General features: G+C 45.1%; 1 protein-coding gene across 2 annotated transcripts in view; it reads right to left on the reverse strand.

Annotated features, from left to right (window-relative positions):
• The window catches only part of ADAMTS5 (ADAM metallopeptidase with thrombospondin type 1 motif 5), a 315,489-nt gene extending 308,498 nt beyond the window's left edge, over positions 1-6,991 (reverse strand). For both annotated transcript variants that reach the window (XR_007510312.1, XM_049835156.1), the window contains exon 1: positions 6,020-6,991. Coding sequence is in view for 1 of the 2 variants with exons in the window: in XM_049835156.1 (XP_049691113.1) it covers positions 6,020-6,991 (972 nt within the window). In the remaining variant the exon portion in view is untranslated. The remainder of the gene's footprint in view (positions 1-6,019) is intronic.
• Between the last annotated feature and the right edge of the window lie 11,629 nt (positions 6,992-18,620).

Consider the following 18,620-nt stretch of genomic DNA (forward strand, 5'->3'; position numbering starts at 1 on the left):
AGAAACAGTCTTCTCTCCGTGCTTTGGGGACCCAGACTGCCTTGCTCTAAGCGGTGTGCTCCAGTCAGTGGCTTCAGGTCACGACTTCTCTCCTTCTCACCATATGAATCTTAAATTACTTGCTAAACAGTGACATAGCTTTGGTCAGAGGGGTGGAAAGTTTCCTTAACACCTGGAACAGCTTACAACATACCGGTTAAGGACCTCTCCTGGGAGGCGGGCGATACAGACCTAAAATCCCTCAAGCAGAGGAAGGAATTAAATATGACTTTCCGACTTCCTGCAGCAGCGTTCCCACTGCAGCCCTGTGAAGGGAAGGCAGGGTCAGGTGCGATTTGGGATGCACACATCCACCTTCCTGCACCCCACTCTGCAAAGTGGATGAAAGTTTATTAATGCTCCAGCAACGCCCAACAGCACATGTGGAGAAAAGTAAGGTTGACACAAACAGTGAGTATTATGGGTATCACCCCAGGAGCACATGATGTCTGGAAGTCAAAAACAGCACAAGACGTAAGACAAAAGACCACAAAAGGTATTAAAAATAAGGGCTAACTGGTGAACAAAGTAATTAGAGAATTGTCTACTTTACCCCTCAACCGATACTACGGCACTTAAAAAGAGACTTTACAAGCCAAAATGGTGGAAGGCTGCCCTGGAGGAAGACTGCTGTGAAAAGTCCTCTTCCTGAGACACTGGTGGGTCTCGCTCATGGGGATGTCCAGGTTAGGGCACCAGGGAGAGGGCCTTGCCATTGCTCTGAAGCGAGGAAGGACCCCCATCAGACTCACTGGGTTACTGCTTTGTCCTCCCATGGCTGTAATGTGAGAGAAAAGACCAAAGCCTGGTTATCTTTCTGGGAAAACAGGAGTGGTGATACCTGCCATACTGACCAAAACAAAAGTCACATATTTTACTCCAGTAGTTTAACTTAAAAAATTGAGGTCATCTTCCTTTCAGGTTAATATGCTAAATTCAGGACTGAGTTTTGGGCATTTGAATCTCAAATGTACAGAGCTGTCTCTCTGAATTCTAGGTAAGGTGAAATGCAAGAAAACCCAGTGCATGGGTGATGTCCTGTTGGGCTAACTTTAGCACAGCATGCTACATTTGCTGGCTTCAGAAACCACCTCCTCACCAGACTGGATATTTAGGCATGTTCTTATTCTCCCCTTATATGGTATGAGGACCGTAGGAACTCGTTATCCCAGGACACTCTGCAACAAACTATTAGAAACATAGCCTAAGTTTTATACTCTGAATGTACATATTAACAAAACTTCTTTCTTTCCTAAAGCACGTAAAAAAATGCAGCATTATGCAAACCAAAGATTATTTAAAAATATTGAAAAAAATGCACATGAAGCTTTTGAATTCTGCATGAGGAGGGGAAGGGAAAAGTTTCAGTCATGAAACTGGTGATAGGTGAACAAGGGAAAATGTTTGATTTAACTTGCCTAACCCATAGCTCCTCTGTGGGGAAACCACACCATATCTGTAGATTAGCATGAATCACGCTACTTCTCCTGCACAAATTATGTCCCACTTTATTTTCCCCAGGGACATTATCTAAATGTATTAGATTTGCAACAAAATTGGTGAAAACACTACAAAACTGGTAGACACATCACATTATAATTTCTTCAAAATAATAATAATAAACATTGGTGAAATATACTCTATTGACCATTGGTACAGTGACCTTTTTTACTAATACGGGACAATAATTGTGTGAAGATGGTAATACAGCAAAGAAAAAAAGAAGGAACTAAAGCCAAAGAAAGCATGTGTTCCATGCAATGACATTATCATCTATAGAGCTAAGATAATCCAAAGCTTGCTGTTAAATTTCAACTGCACTGTCAGATTGACAGTTAAACTAAATCACACATACAAGACCCATATAATTACTGTGTGGAAAAAGGCAGGACAGTGGCCTTTGGCTCTAATATGAACTTTTTGTTAGAGCCAGGCATGATGGTACTATCATGGATGATGCTAACAAGCACTTAGGAAAGCATTTTTTCTTTCTCTTGTTGCTTGTATCTACTGTGAGAAGCATCTGTTTTAATTTTCACATGATTCAGAATTGGGGGGAAAGGAAAGGAAGAGAACTGGATTTTGTCCAAATGCATTCAATAGTTCACTTGAAATTTAACTAAGGGTCACTAATGAAATAGATTGGATGAATACTAGAGGGTAATTGCAGAGCAGGCTAGACCTCGGAAAAGAACAGCCTGAGTTCAGGTGCAGTTTGCAAGTCACGTCTGATATGTTTTTCTACTGTGACGAATAATCTGGCAAGTATTTTGTTGCACCCATGAAAACCTGAAGCCTGAAGATAACCTGTTTCCAGCTTCCAAAAACTGTTCACAATAAAAAAGTCTGAAATTCTAAATTTGCTGTTGACTTCACTGCCATTGAGAACCAAATGAGCTAACCTCCAAGAGAAGAGGGCTTTACAAGCTCTTCCTCCTTCCTACCATACGGCCACTTCTCTACTGCTGCATGGGGCAGAGGACTCACCTGGACACCAAATAATGAAATCCTTGCATCACCATATTCCACAAAGGATGCTCTGAGGATGCCTGAAGCCCAAAAATTTACAGTTGCTGTCAAGGACTCAACCACAAAGTAGTCGAACAGCAGGGGACCCATGTATTCTCTAAGGTTGTTAAGGCCAAACTGTCTTAATGAGAGCTCTCATGGGATTTATTAGAAAATGATCACCTTTTGGTACTGACAAGTCAGACCTCTGTCAGGCTTGATACTGGCCATCATGGGTCAAAATGAGAGATTGAGACCACTGGGAAAATATACTTATTAGATGTTGGGAATTTAAATAATCACTGTGGAACCCAACTAAGGTTCTGCAATATTTAGTGGTAGATAATTTCTGTGTCACAAAGGTTTTCACAATCTCCTACATAGGTGATAATAATGATCAGACACATTACCGTAGTTTTCCTTGCAGTTACAGAGTAAAAGTAGGGTTCAGTGCAGCTAATGGATAGTTACATGGTCCTTGCCACCACTGATAAGCAATACAGAGCCTTAAAACAGCTTTAACACATTGTCTGTATCACCCAAAACTGAACTCATTTACTATTTACTATGCTCTGCAGCATGATTGCTTTAAAGCCCTTATCAAATTAAATACAGATTATGACCGAAAGTGAGTGGATGTTTTAATCCAGAATCAGTAAATCTCCTTCTAAAAATCTTTTTGCATAGGAAGTACTTGCTAATATGAATGATGATGATGATCATAATTTGAACCACCACTACTAATTTTGTAGTAAGGGAGAGCTGCCAGCACACTCTTAGTCCATCAGTGGTTAGTAATTTATCTTCAAACAAGTAATGACAACATTAGAGGAGGAAGCAATGGTGCTGAATTCTGACGGGACTCTTCCTTTATAAGGAACTCAAGTAAAGCTTGAGTTTTCAGAGAGCCTCTTTTGGTGTCAAAAATAACATCCAAGTAAATGTCGCTCCAGAACGAAGATAATTATTATATTAGAGACTTGTATGGCATCAGGCATGCATAATTTAGATTCTAACTACACATAAACAGTTACATACGGCTGAGGACATGCATTCAGCTGACAAATGATTTGCAAATATTATTCTGTTGACGCAGAGACACAAAGTTCAAGGTGGCCTCAGTTAGTAAACAAAGATGGAAAATGTACCTCACACATTTACCCCATGCCTAAAAAACAAGCCATTTAGAAGACATCTGGATGTTCAAAAATTAGCATGACGGTATTCAGAGCCCATCAAAACATGCAGCCATGGCTTGGCGTCTAGTAGCTAAGCAACGTACTTCATACATTCAAAACACAGTTGTAAAAGTTGGATCCTCCTGCCAATTGCTGCCACTCTCATTGAAAAGCTAAACTGGAAAAAATCTCTCTTTAGTTCAAAGTGGGGCTGTTTTCTCCAGGAAACATCTCTACTGCTTTTTCATCCTTTAACCCTTTTTGTGTTTACATTCCAAGAGGAGTAAATAGATTCATGTTGACATTTCAAGTGTAAGCTTATAAAAATCGTGTGGACTCACACACAGTCCCTGCAAAGAACATCATGAACACATGTAGCAAGAAACTACAGTCTTGTTCCTATTGAGTCAAATACTGAAATGTAATGCCAAACAATGTGCGTGTACACACAGCAAATCATTAAAGCAGATTAAGTTATACTGAACTGCACTGAGGAGCTAATCCCATAGTTAAACGTGTTGAAATGTAAACCAAGAAAACGGAACCCTGTGCTTTTTTCTTGCAAAGCATTTACATCCCTAAGTAACAGTGCAAGCAATATTTGCATCTTAAGAGTGGAAGGAAATCACAGGAACTGTGACATTTTGTTTAGTTTAGGTACTACTTAAATCCCAAAGAAGTAACTCTATGCATGGAAGATGCACTGCTCAGGAGTCTTTGGAAGTTGATTACTGATTAGCAGCAGCACACTCTTATTCTGGCAGGAGGTCATCCATGCAAAGAATTACAGATAAGAATCTGTAAAGCAAGTGCACTTTAAATTCACATCCTATCTCAATCCAAATTAACTTAATAATTGATGTTCAGATTCACAGTCTGCCACCCTAAGATTTTCTGAATTGTAATAAATCCCAGGGAAATGCATGGGAATACTGGCAGAGAAAAAACACTCTTTAGTGAAAAGTGATGGATTCTGGCGCAGGCTTAATTAATAAGCCATTAGAAAGGATGTTTATAGCAAAAAGCAAGAGCATTCTGACCCAGCCTAGGTAACCTGCTTTCATTCAGATTATAATGATAAAAAAATGAAAGCTTGCAAATTGGACCAATGGGCTTTAAACTGCAAAAAAAGGCTCCTGCTGTACAAGTGATGCCTGACTGACATAAAACCTAATGTTTCAACTATTTACAGCTATAAAAGCAAGCCAGGCGCTTTTTTCCCCCCTTCTGGAGCAACTCCTTCCACAAACCATCCAAAGCATCCTTTTTGGCAGGCTCCTATGATGTAGAAAAGCAGCAGAACTCAAATGAACGGAAAGTCATGCAGTTATTTTTTTCATACTTGGGGAAGGGAAAAAAAAGAAAACACCAAACCCAAGCCGCTGAAGGGATATTCTTACAGAACTTCATTGCATAAACTCGGCCACATGTCTACTACAGCAATGTCCCTTAATGACCTCTGGCAATGCAATTAATTAACAACCAGGCAAGGAGCAAGGCACAGCTCTGCATTGGTAATACCGTCTGGATCTGACCCACAGTTGATCAGGACACCCATTTTTCACTTGGGGAATGAGAAAGAGGCTGCATCCCCTTACCACCAGCCCAACTCACTCAACATTTGCAGCTCTGTTTACCTGCGGTTTGCATTTACGTCCTACCCTTGAACCACAAGCGCTGCTGGCTTCCAGTGTGGTGGAGCTATTCTTGCTGGAAATAGCATCTCAACACGCTCCACAAGGAAGTCGCGTGTACTTTTAAGGTGTTCTCCACCATTTTCACTAGCAGGTTTGTTTGGGGACTAATTTAGGCTGGGAAGTGCTATCAGCCCTTTTTGCCTGGACCACCTCCCCAGAAATAGAGGGGCTGTGTGTGAAACATCTCACTGGGAAAGATGCAACAGCGTCATCTCTCAAGCAGAGCTAAGTTAGGCGGCCCCAGCTGAGTCCCCCGGTCAGGCAAATTACCACCTCTCCACCCTGGCAGGGGTCCCAGTGCTGTACTGGCACGAATGGCTGTCCCCCCACCGTGGGGATGGCCTCGCAGGGGAGGGGGTACACGCAAACGGGTTTTCAACCCCTCTTCCATCCCCGGCAGCTGCGCGCGTGCGTGCCAGTCCCTGAGACGCAGCGCAGCCCAACGGAAAGGCCGAAGACATGAGCGGGGAGGCAGCCGCTGGGCAAAGCAGGGCACCGTGGCTGGAGGGCTGCGGGGCCGGCCTCGCCGCAGCCCAGCCACCCCACCACGCATCGTTCGAGGGACACGAAGTCGCCGTCGGTCGGGGTGATGCCTACCTCGCGGGTGAAGAGGATGGCGGCGTCGTAGTGCTCGTCGTGGTCGTCGTCGAGGCGGTTGTGCTGGTGCTGCCACTTGCAGAAGTTCTTGAGGGTGGTGGCGGCGTTCCTGTTGACCTCCAGCCCCTTCTCCTTCTCCCCCAGGGCCACCACCTTCACCACGGCCAGCCGCACGTGGTTCTCCAGGCTGGCGTGGGCGTAGAGCCGGGAGGCGATGGAGGCCAAGGTGAGCAGGTAGTGCTGCAGCCCCTTCCCGTACTTGCGGACCATGGAGGCGTCGGCCACCAGCAGCAGCTCCACCTGCCGGGCCCGGGAGACGGAGCGACGCCGCCGCCGGCGCCGCCGGCCGTCGCCGGCCGCCGCCCCGGCCGGGTCGCGGGTCTCGCAGCTGGCGCGGGCCGGCACCGTCTCGAAGCTGAAGCGGTCCCTGCGGAAGAGGTGCGGGGCGCGGGCCGGGCCCTCCCCGTAGATCCGCGGGCCGGCCGCCTCCCCGCCGCGCCGCGCCGGCCTGACGGTGTAGCGGGAGCGGCCCACGGCGAAGAAGCCGTCGAGGCCGCCGCAGAGGTTGAAGACGGCCAGGGAGCGCGGGCTGCCGTCCACCGTGCCGCGGTAGTAGCAGCGCGGCGGCCCGCCGGCCCGCGGCGCCCGCGCCCCCACCGCCTCGTCGCGCTCCAGGTCGAGGAGGAAGCGCTGGCCCCCGGCGTAGAGGACGTAGCCCGCCTTGCCGCCCCCCGCGTAGGTCGGGTCGAGGCGCCGCACGACGCCGCTGGCCCCGCGGGGCGGCGGGGGGCGGCGGGGCGGCCCGGGGGGAGGGCCGGGCCGGGGCCGGGGCCGGGGCCGGGGCGGCGGCGGCGGCGGCGAGGCGGCGGCGGCGGGGGGCGGCGGCGCTCCGTCGTCGGCAGGTGCCGGCGGCTGGGCCAGAGCGAGGTGCAGCTCGGCGGCCAGCAGCAGGGAGAGCAGCTTGAGGAGCATGCTTGCCTCGCCGTCAGGAGCGGCCACAGTGGTGGTGATAATTAATAGTAGTAATAATAATAACAGCAAGAGTTGGGGAGGGGGGTGGGAAGAGCCGGTCGGCGGAGTGCAGCAACGTAGTGAAGGGAAGGGAGAAGGGGGGAAGGAGGGGGAGAAAACAAAAAAAAACAAAAAAAAAAACAAAAAAAAAGAAAAAGAAAAAAAAAAAAAAAGAAAGTTCTCCCTCCCAAACTCGAGTCAAGTGTGAGTGGGAGAGACAAAAATGTCAACAAAAGCCGCTCGCGTGTGAACTTTGTGTTTCTCTGCAGGGAAGAGCCGGGAGCACATGGAAGGAGAGAGAGGCAAAAAATCCCAAATCACTGCTGCTGGGGAGGCAAGGGGGGGAGAGAGAAAAAGGAGGAGAGGAGGCTCGGACCCTGCAAGTAGCGAAGTTTGAGCACTTCCCACACCTCTTCCACTTCTCTGCTGTAGTCACCGGATCATCACCACCAGCAGCAGCAGCAGCAGCAGCAGCAGCAACAGCAGGGGCAGGGGGCAGGTCTGCTGCGACTCGGCACTTTCTCGGGCTCCGGTGGGCTCCCTTTCCTTCTTTTGCCCCCTTTTGTTTTGAAGAGAAGGAGGAGAAGGGGAGAGAAGAAATTCAGGCACCAAAACCCGCCTCGATCGTCTCCGGTGAGATGGTTAAAAAGGAAAAAAAAAAAAAAAAAAAGCCCAAGAAACGGAAAACGTCCCGGATTTTTGTAAAAGCCCCCTCCCTGTATCTTTTCTGTTGTTGTTGTTGTTATCCCCAGTCTGTCGATGTGAACAAGAGGAGAAGGGAGAGAAATGTGAAGATGAGAGGAGGTGGAACAATGAATTTATAGCGGAATGCCATCCTGCAATGGCAATTTCAACAATTCGTCACTGCAGGCTGCCTCTTAAAGGGAGAGCTTCAAAACCACCACTCCCACACTTCCTTCTCATTTAATCAGACAGAGGGAGAAACTTGAGGGGAGGGGGAAAGGGGGGGGGCGGCTGCGGGGGGAGGAGAAAAGGAGGGAGAGGGAGCGGGAGAGAGGAAGGCAGGAGAGGGGAAGAGCGGGAGGAAGCCGGGGAGGGGAGAGAGGCCGGGAGAAACAATGTTTGTGTGTGAAAAACGCAAGATTTCCCTCGCATCGCTTAAAGACACAGAGTCACCCGGGGCTGGAGATGTCACCGCTGGCCGGGGACGGCGAAGCTGCGCTTACCTCACGTCCTGCCCGCTTCCCCCTCTCTGCCGCCTACGGCTGCCGCTCATTTCGCCCCGTTCGGCGGAGGAGGCAGGTTTACGCCGGGCTCTCCGAGGGGAGGGAAGCGGCCGGGGCTTTTCCGAGAGCGCCGGTGCTGCGCAGCGCCTGTGGGGCGGGCGGGGGGGCTGCGCCAGGCGGGGGGGCGCGCCCCCGCCGCGTCCTGGCTCGTCCCCTGCCCCTGCCCTGCCCCTCTAGGCTCGGGCCGGCGGCAGCACCGAACTTCCTCCCTTTGTCTGGGCGGCCGCGACTCGTCTGCACCCAGGCTGTCATTAAGTCCCGGCAAGCTGTCATCTAGTTTGGGCGGACTGTGATTTCCCCGGAGCCCCCGAGGAGGAGGGAGGGCGGGGAAGAGTTAATGCTCGCTCTGACCTTTGGAATGACTTCAGATACTTAGATCATCCCCCCGCTGACTGACACGCACATCCCCTCACGCTCTCCCCTCGTCTGCCTTCCCCCGCTTCGTGCCTCGCCAGGGACACCGCAAAGGGCAGATGTCCGCACTGACTTTTCGTCTGTCCTTTCCACCTTAGCGCTGCCCGGAGGGCGAGGGGAGATAGGCAAACAGCTCGCTCTCTCCCGAGATGGAGGGCTGGAAGGCAGCCCGGGGTCCGGGAAGCGAGACCCTGGAGGAGTCCGACCCCGCCGGCTTCCCTCCTGCTGCGGTACGCGACCCGCGTCGCGGGGTGCGCTGCCTCGCATCGGGTCGGGCACGGGCGCACGGGTGACAAAACTGCTGGTTATCTCGCGTTTCCTCTCCGCGTCCCAAGACGGGTGCCAGGAACAGGTGCTCTCTAGCTGCACGGCTCCAAAGGGGACGCAGCTCTCCGGTCTCGTCCCAGCCTGCAAACAGCATCGCAGCCCGACCGCTCTGTCTGCGAGGGAACGATGTGCACATCTGTAATACTTCGCGGAACCAGGACCGTGGTGGTGGGATGCGCAAAGCACAGCAGACCAGCACCCGCCTCTGTCGCTTCCAGAGCTGCTTCGGGAGTCTAACACTTCTGCAAAGAACAGGTTAACTAGCGCAACAAACGTTTCAAAAATTAATATTCCCATGTAAACGATTACATTAACATAAATAACCCCGAGGTTATGCTTATGCACCAAAGTTTTGCAGGTGTTCTTTTTCCTTTTTTCCGGAAATGGTGCTACCTGCAAAGAAAAGTTCATTTCTCAAACTCCCGGTATTTCTTTTTTCTACATTTCAGTATGTTATCATCACCAAAAATTCTTGACTGGAGTCGGTAAGTTCCAAAATTAAGAGTTCTGTATCAGGAAGGTCACATGACATTTTGGGGTCCATTGGTCCAGGACTATTCAACATTTTCAAATTTAAACATTTTCTCAGTTACTTTAAACTAGTTACAAAGTCAAAAAGACAGTCAAAATTTTAAAGGGAGGGAGTGGCAAGAAGAAGGCATATTTTGAAAAAAAAAAAGAACCTGTAATTTGTCTCCCACTTTTTTCTGGGATGGCTTTTACTTTTCATTTGAGCCTAGTAGATGTCTGTTCAGCACCAACAATATTTTTATTGACTTCACTGTGACCTGATCAAGCCCTGGATTTGCATATATATCTGGGTCCAAACTCCCAGATACCTCTGGGAGAGGTGCTAAAGATGAGATCTGGGATAAGGAATGTAGTTTGGATAACAACCTCAGAAACTCTCATTAAAAAAGTGTTAGTCAATGAAAAGGCATATGGTGCACAAGAGGCCAGTGTAATGTTCTCCCATGCTACAATATAATTCCAACTGTCCGGCCATATAGCCTAGGGAAAACAGGAGTGCTTAGAAAGGTTAGTGATAATTATGTGGTGCATCTCACTGCTCGTCTCTTGTCTTGTCTTTGATTTCCCAAATGACAGGAAAAGTTGGCTAAGTTTCCACAATGCCCTCTTTTACTGAGCAAGGATCTAGGCTTTCCAGGAAGGTACAAATTAGCCCGTGCAGATTACCCCACAGATTATGAAGCCTTTCCTGTTGTAAATAGGAAATATCAAAACTGTAATAGCTCAGCAGTGTGGTAATGGAAAGATAGGTAAGACATGCTTCACGCAACAAGAGGAACCCTCTTCTAGTCTGAGAGTCTTGAAGTGTATGGATAAATGACTTAAACAAATCATCTTTTTCCTCCCAGTTTTGCCCTCTTAGCCTCTTTTTACAGTTAACAGCATTGCCTTTAAACAAGAAAGCCTGTTAGCATGTCCCAAGTTGTAGATGACACTAAATCCTTGTCAAACAGTTCTGACCTGGAAATCTCAGAGCTGACCTTTCCCAGCTGAGAGGTAGAAAGCCACAAATCCTCAATTAGCTTTAAGGCACAACACAAGTTTTGTACACTTAGGACCAAATTCATCCCTGATGTAAAAAGACACAATCCTCTTGAGTCTCTGGGGACTGCGAGCTCCTTTTGTTAAGGTTGTGTTTCACACCCTGGGTTTGTCCTTGAAACCATTTAGGATCCTTCAAGTAACAGCCTCGGTAGCTGGGCATTCATGATTAAATAGTATTTTAGCCACATAAGAAATATTGCTCTAAGCATTATAAACACTCATATGAAGGAATAGCTTGAGAGACACAGAGATACCGACAAAGTTATTAATCATTTTATCCACGTGTCCTTCAAACTGTCTTGTGGAAGGGTCCTGTTTTACATCACCTCTTTTTCAGTTCTCAGTCACATTACTAGGGGTAGAAAACCTTGAATCCAAGGTGTCAACAAATGAGTCCTGTGTCTGCCTACAGCCCCCTGATAGTAGTCAAGGCCTAGCATAGATGTCCTACACAACAGTGCCTGTCTTTTCACTATTAAATTAACTCATCCTCCTTGGAAATTAAAAAATATTCTGTTCAGCTTTTATTTTTCTGGTGTTAGGACCGTCTGACATTTCTATGTAATTGCACAGGGGAGACAGCAATTACTATGGGAGATACTAGTTTTTTCTATAAAATTATAGGAAGATCCAGTCAAACCCAAGAAAATGGCCTGCTCAACATGTTCTAAAGTAATATCAGCCAAACAACATTTGATAGACTTGTGATCAACACAGGCCTATAGCTGGGAACTGGGCTTAGGTTTGGGCAAGTTCCTATCCAAGAATCTATGTGTAGCAACACACTTCTTAACATGGGACAGGTTTGTCCCTCCTGAGAATTGAAAGCCTCTGTTAACTTTATAGAACATTTTTAATATGCTTATCAACAAGATCAAGTTTGCCTGCAACAGGAGGCTGTTTGAAACTTTATTCCCCCGAAATCTATCAGTGATACTTTGGTGCCTTTCAAATCCACCGTAGTTTATTGGTCTTGTCAGCAATTTTAACAATGCAATTTTATGACTATAATGTTCAAGTCTATTGGTTTTAAAGCTTTCCTATGGTGATGCATTAACACCACTGAAGACATTTATTTCTAAAGTGCTCATCATTAAATAAAATACTCATTATAAGTAATTTTGCAAAGAACTCTTAAAGGTGAATATTTTTGGTTAACATTCTGGAAAGGACTAGATATACCGGCATTTGGAAGAAGTTATACAGCCTTTGACTCCCACCCTAGGACAGCGGCATAGTCAACATTGTCCCTTATTTGGACTATGTGTCTTTGCGTAGCTTGAATGCTATGAAAACCCATTCAGATGGAGACCTCCTGGCAATTGTTTTGACTGACTCTAACTGGCTTGTTGATATTGAATCGGTTTGTGGTTGATAAATAAGCCAACATCACCATTATTGGTGTATCCTTCCTGCCAGTCTTACCAGATGCTTTGGGAACTGAGAGCTTCTGGAGACTGAGCTAACTTCTTCATCCTTCTCATATTGCACGTAGCAAACACAGTAGCGGGAAGCTTGCTGTGCACTGCACGTTCTCTCATTTCCACTGCTGGCGTTTCTTCCACACACAGCTGGCATTTCTAAGGAGTCCAGTGCAAAGTTTTGGTAGGCCCTGAATTTAAAGGTCAAGTAACATCTACCTCAGAAAAACAATTAAAAAGTACTTTCACAATGAAGACACAGGCTGGTGTTCCTCAGTGCACAAGTTCCTGGACGGCATTAGTCAGGTTGTGCCTTTGTGCCCCTCACAGGCCACCACTGCATATGACCACCACCCATAGCTGTTGTAATTGGCCATGTTTAGAATAAAAATATCTTCAGTTACAATAAAATCATGAAGTTAAAGCAGTCATATTTGGTAAGAAATGTAAGTCTTTTTTTTGGTGTGAAGCACTGTAGCTTTAAGGCAAAATATTTTACTTGCTTCTTTACGGTCAATGACATCTTCCTCAACTACAGCCATGTGGGAGTGAAGGAGACGCCTTTGGCTTGGGGTTTATGTTTTTGTAAGTGGCATGTGTAAGTAATGTATCAAGTATATAACAGTTCCAGCAGGCTGAAAATTTTACATTTGACATCAGCTTCATTTTTCTGTAAGAGCTAAGGAGGCAGCCGCAAGGGTTATAGTGTTAAAGCTGGGTTGGGCGGTGTTGAAATAGCGGTATTGTTTCAGTGTAACAACACAAGAATATTGTGAATTTGTGGGTACCGTATCAAATTAAAATAGGAAACTGTCTGAGGCCTGGCTAGAAATCAATTTGTTAGGGTATCCACTTATGGAGGAGGAAAAGAGATTTCTGCAAGATTAATCATACATAAAAATATATTACATAATGAAAATATACCTCCTGCTTGCATAGCAGTATCCAGAGGAGGGGTGTTTACTGATCAAAAGAAGCTATGACATTGTCCAGTCAGGAGGAAAAGGAGATGCAAATGACAAATTATGTTTCCTCGCTATTGACCTAGAGAATAGACCAGAATGGGGTCCTCACTTTTCTACAACTGTTGCAAGGAATGAACTCACATAAACCATAACATAGGTGAATAATTGTGACCATTGAACCTACTATGAATTTTGTTTAAAAACACATGTTGGGTGGAGGCAGTGCTCTGCAGGAAGTATCAGATGTTAGTATAGTAAGTATCAGACCCTTATCCTTTTTTTTCCTGAACAGCAGTAAGATTATCAGAGGAAGGGTAAGATGTTAAACTTTCCTTATAAAAAAATGACACTTGTTATAAAAATACATTTTAAGAGTGCAAGATACACACATGATGTATTCTACAGCTGTTCTTCCAGAAGACTAGAAGGCCTGAAAAACTCTGGAGTCTAGTTTGTATGAGGAGCAGCAGACATTTAATTAATCTCAGTCCTAGAATTTTACAGCCAATATGTGGTCTCTGAACATCTCTGCTCTAGTTAGCAGAACATCTGTAGTAGGAAAACAGAACTTGGATAAATCCAAGTATTCTTGTACCCCTCCAAACCTTACCGCTTTTTATCATTATTGCTTTAAATATTTTTCCAACAATTTGTATGTTCAGCTTCTCCCTGTCCTCCCAGCTCTATTTGTCAATCTACCCTTTCAGCCAGCTATGTGCCTTAAAATTTTTAATGAGCCATGTCTAAACAAAAACTAATTCAATACTGATTTAGCAGGCAACTAGCCTCCCCTCACTTCTACCCAAATCTTGTTTGTTCTTTTTTGCACATAGGCTGGATATATGTTCTTGCATATACTCTGGAATGGCTGGATCAGAAATTCCAGGGCAATTTTAATGAAAGAAATGCCTCAAATGTTGTTCTTTTTTTTTTTTTTTCTTCAGTCAAGTTCTCAGTTGATGCAAATTGGGATAGTTCCATGTGGGCAAACTGTTAGAGGCATAGCTTTATGAATTTACACATCTATAAATGATATTCTAGTACTGTAGGTGGAATATCTTTTTCCATGTCATCTGAGGCATAAACCAGAAAATGTACTTCCCTAGACTTCAAAGTTAAAACTGTAAGAGTGATTAAAGAGAAATTTAAAACAAACATTCACTTGCCAGATCTCACCTGGCATTAATACACACACTGTACCACTTAAGATATCAAGTTCTGGTTGCCGTGTGCCAGATTTTCCCATCTGAATCCAGGTTGCCCTGAAACTCGGGGAGAGAGAACTTTGCAGGTCTTCTGAGGCAGGAGCTGGGGGGAGGGCTGTCAGGTGGCACCACTGCCTGGCACAAAGCTTCGTCTGGCTTGTAAAGTAGAAATCTTTGCCATGAAAGGGAAATGTGGAGACCCTGCAACTTGCTCTCGCCACAGATACTTCTGTAACATTAACCCACAAGTAGGATCTTTTTGTGAGCACTTTGTCTTGTACATTGTCTAAGAAGGCATGTAGGTGCATACAGGGTGCATCTAGCATAGGATCATGCATGTGCTTTTGAGTGACTCTCCCTATCATCTCCACTTACTGTGCTTTGATTTGCACAAGGTAGGGGTCATGGAGCACACAAACGGGATTCCTTTGGGATGAAACTAAGCCAGAAGATACGTTCCTATGGGCATACAAGGAACAGGACTAGACTAGAGCTAGACCAAGTAAATCCACCTAAAGGCATGCTGAGTAGATGTCGCGTCCTTAGCACCAACTGTTCTGCTGTCCAGATCTCCTCCTATCCAGCTGCTCTACTTCTTAGAGTGGAGAGTCCTGCTAGTACTGTTGAGGAACATCAGAAGGATACACACAGGCTTCAGTGTCAGCTGAAGGCTACGTGATACTCCTTTTCAGATACAAATGTTTTAGACACTTTTGCAGGCTAGGATGCTGTATGAAGAAATGATAAGAGAATGCATATGTAAGACAGGGAGGTAGTTTTCTGAATATATTTTACTTTCTTTAACAGTGGAAAGCATACATTTTTAATGATTAGTACATATCTTGTAACGCATGCACTTCCATCAAAAGGGCCAGGAGCTCCATGTAACATTTAAATGCTATGTTAGTCTTATTTTAAGGGCTTAAATGGGTCTCAAATAGTGCATAAGGCTTATGCTGGCCTTGGGCATAAGGGCACAATTCACCCTGAAATAAGAGACCAAACATAAGTCTCATCACAGCTGCAATATTCATTTCTGGAATGCACCCAGCAGGTCTTATCCAAGCCACTACAGACAGGCAGTTTGAGTTTTTCCAGTTCCTAATGATTACACAGTATCCTGGAGTCAGTTGGACAATTTCCACTGAGAGCGAAAGTCTTTGTATTTAATATCCCCCTAAAATAAAAGTGGTATAAGAGAAGGGCCTCAGTCTTTTTCTTCTTTTATTGCTGTTGTTGAAAAGGTTTAGCCCAAAGGGATTGGAGCACTGGGCAAAACTACAAAATATGCAGTACATCCTGTTACACCAAAGTAGGCAGATCCTCTCCTGTAACAAGCAGACTGGTACAATGGAAGACTTTGTCTAGTTTTCCTGACCATACGGTACTATAGCGTGCATGGTATTTCATTATGGTTTCCATTTCAGGAAGTTAAATGGTGGAAATCGCTAAGTATCATGACTCCATTTTCACCATTGTTCTGGGAGGGGATGTGTTTAAAAGGAATGGGTAAATCTCCCTGGAGCTCTATTACATGATACTTCAATGTACCACAGGAAATTACTTCCCTCTTTACTGGACACCCAGAATATCATCAAATATGAGTCTTGAAAATCTTCAGTAGCCATGTTCCAAAGAAATTTGCAAAGAAATAAACAAATGAAGTGCCTAGCAGATATAACGTATGGACAGAGCAGAGAATAGCTTGATCTTAAGTTGATCTGAACAACTGGTCCTTTCATAATCCATCTATTGTGATCTTCAGCAAAAGAAAAATCAGAGCAGGTCCACTAGACAGCACCACTAACTCCACTATACATCATGCTACAAAATGTCTTTCCTATCTCTTGTGATCTGGAATAGATTTACAAAGCAGTATACAAAACACACACGCCCATGAAGGCAGCCTACCTTTAAAAGTGTTAGGAGAACAGGGCAAGAAACCTCTAAATCAACCCAAACTTTTGCTCTCCTATGTAATCTGAGTTACAGAGATTTCATCATAGCCTCAAGGCTGTTTCCCAAATTACCTACCCTCTCTCAGAACCATTCCGCTTCTCTGCTCCCTTGTCTGCAATATTTTCAGATTTTTTTTCCCCCAAGAGGACATTTTGAAATGTGCATGTCATGGTCCAGATCATAACCACATCAGGCAACCTTCTTTCCTCCCTGATGTTTACTGGGTTTTATATTCTCCAATATGAACTGAAAAATGTGTGTACTCAAGCCCTTGCCAGCGAACAGCATGACTTTCCATGGTTCATAAAAACTCACCCATCCCCTGTGTAGGAAAACCATTCTCCTTTGCACGGAACAGGAGTTCACTACTTCAAAACACGGAAACCATATGGTGACATGTTTTAAAAGAAAACATAATGCCCCTTCCCAACAAAACCCCTCCCTTTTCATCCTGGAAAACTGACCAGTGCAATCGCCTGGTCTACCACGAAGTTCCAGCAGCTGTCCACAGCTGCTGTGAGGAAGGATGAGTCTTAGCACCGTGTTTGTGTTTGCCAGCTGTAAGTCAGGCTGTTGTCAGCCTTGCTATCTTCTTTGGTCACTGACTTATTCCCAAAGCAGGGGGAAGGCAGAGGACATTAAGGGGTAGTTTGTGTGTGAGCCTCTTCCCTTTCTGTGGCTGGGAAGTTCTCAAACCTGAGCCTCCAGGTGTATGTGCAGGAGTGTGTACATTAAGTTTGGAGTCAAGGTACATTTGGGCTCAAGAAGGGCCGTCTGTTCACACCCCAAAATTCAGCTGGACCCACTTGACTCAATAAAACCAGGATTTTGGTATTTCCAGGGAAGAAATGATAGCCTTCGGTAAGATACTCCAATGCTTATTAACTTTAACTGTTAAAAAGTTCCATCTGACTTCTAATCTGAATTCATTTAGCCACAGTGCCCAGCCATCACGCCTTGTTAAACTTTTGCCTGCTAGTCTGAAGAATCTGCTACTTCTTTTTCCTAGTTAGTAAAATTATAGATAATACCCATGCCACTCTAACATTTTCTTTGGGAGGCTAAAACACAATAAGGACTTTGTGCCTATGCGAAGATCTATTTTTCAATATTTCAGTCATTCTCAGGGTCCTTGTCTTAGCATCCTTCAGTTTATTAAAATTCTCTCTAAGCTGTGGATATTGCAGCTGGACAAAGAAATGCTGCTCATGCCAGTGTAAAATACGTGTACAAATTGACTTGCCATAACTCTGTTGGGCAGAATACCACACCAGGAACTCACATTAGCTGATTAACAGCAGCAGCTTCTCCCTTTGCTTTTGCAGAGTCCCTGCTTCTCTGGTGAGAATGCTCCTCTTCTAAGGTCATGGCTTACAGTCTTTGTTTCCAGATGTACTGCTCTGCTCAATACTTGAATAAGTATGCAGGATCCTAAATTCTTCACATCAGTGTCCAGCCCATTTTAAAGCTTAGAATGCTTCCCAAACTTATTTTATGATTTTATGTCTATTTCCAGGTCACTGATAAAAATATTAAATTGTGTTGTGCCAAGAATTGTGTTCTTTGGTATGCAGCAGAAAAGTCTTTCTTGATAATAAGTGCCTCTTTACAGTCACATTTTGAAGTCTATCAGTTTCACATATAGTCAATGTTTGCTGCATATTTTCTACGCTTAGGCAAATCCACATGAACCACACTGAGCAACTACACTGTAATAAGGCTGAATAATAGTTCTCTGTCATATAGTCACTTCCTTCTCCTTATCCTCTGTCTGCTGGAGTGTTTGTCATTCAGGCCCAGGGCTGCCGTCTAGAACGTCGTTGCTGGGGTCCCACAGAGCAAAGTCAGGCTTCCTGAGTGGCACTGACAAAGACGTGACCTCACTCCAGCTCTGTTTTGTCTGCTTGTACACATTTCTACTTACAGGGCTTAGATAGCACCTCCCTCCTATACTTCACAGAGACATAAAAACCCCTGTCCTTTCCTGTTTGCAATCTTCTGAAGAACTCTTCTTGGTAAATTCTCATCGCAGGTTTGTTTTTTTTTGTCTTACTTAGAACATCACACACTTTTGTGTGATCTTTAACTCATCACTGCACTCATTGGTCCAGGTCAGACCAATTTCTAGTGAAGAGTAATATAGCAATCTCACTTACTGTTGGGTTTTAAGTGTTAAGGAGAAAACATTTAGTGGGTGAGGAAAATCTGCATATCCTTGACAGAAAGCCTTAATGCATATCATTGTGCATAAGCTGTACTTTTCCTTGGAAGTAAAGGCTAAGTGAGGCCCTATATTCTGTTGTGGTTATTTTGTTTTTTTCTTATCTGTATGTCCATTACAGTGATATGGAGTAGCCCCCATTATGACTAGCCAAGGTATTATGATGCAGTAGAGTCTTGCTCCCAGTTTGCACATGTGGAAATTAATTACTGCACAAAATGCAAGGCAGTGGCATATCAGACTGTCTGTTCTCTGC

This window comes from Accipiter gentilis, chromosome 32 (assembly GCF_929443795.1).
Source record: "Accipiter gentilis chromosome 32, bAccGen1.1, whole genome shotgun sequence".
NCBI classification, from domain to species: Eukaryota; Metazoa; Chordata; class Aves; order Accipitriformes; family Accipitridae; genus Astur; species Astur gentilis.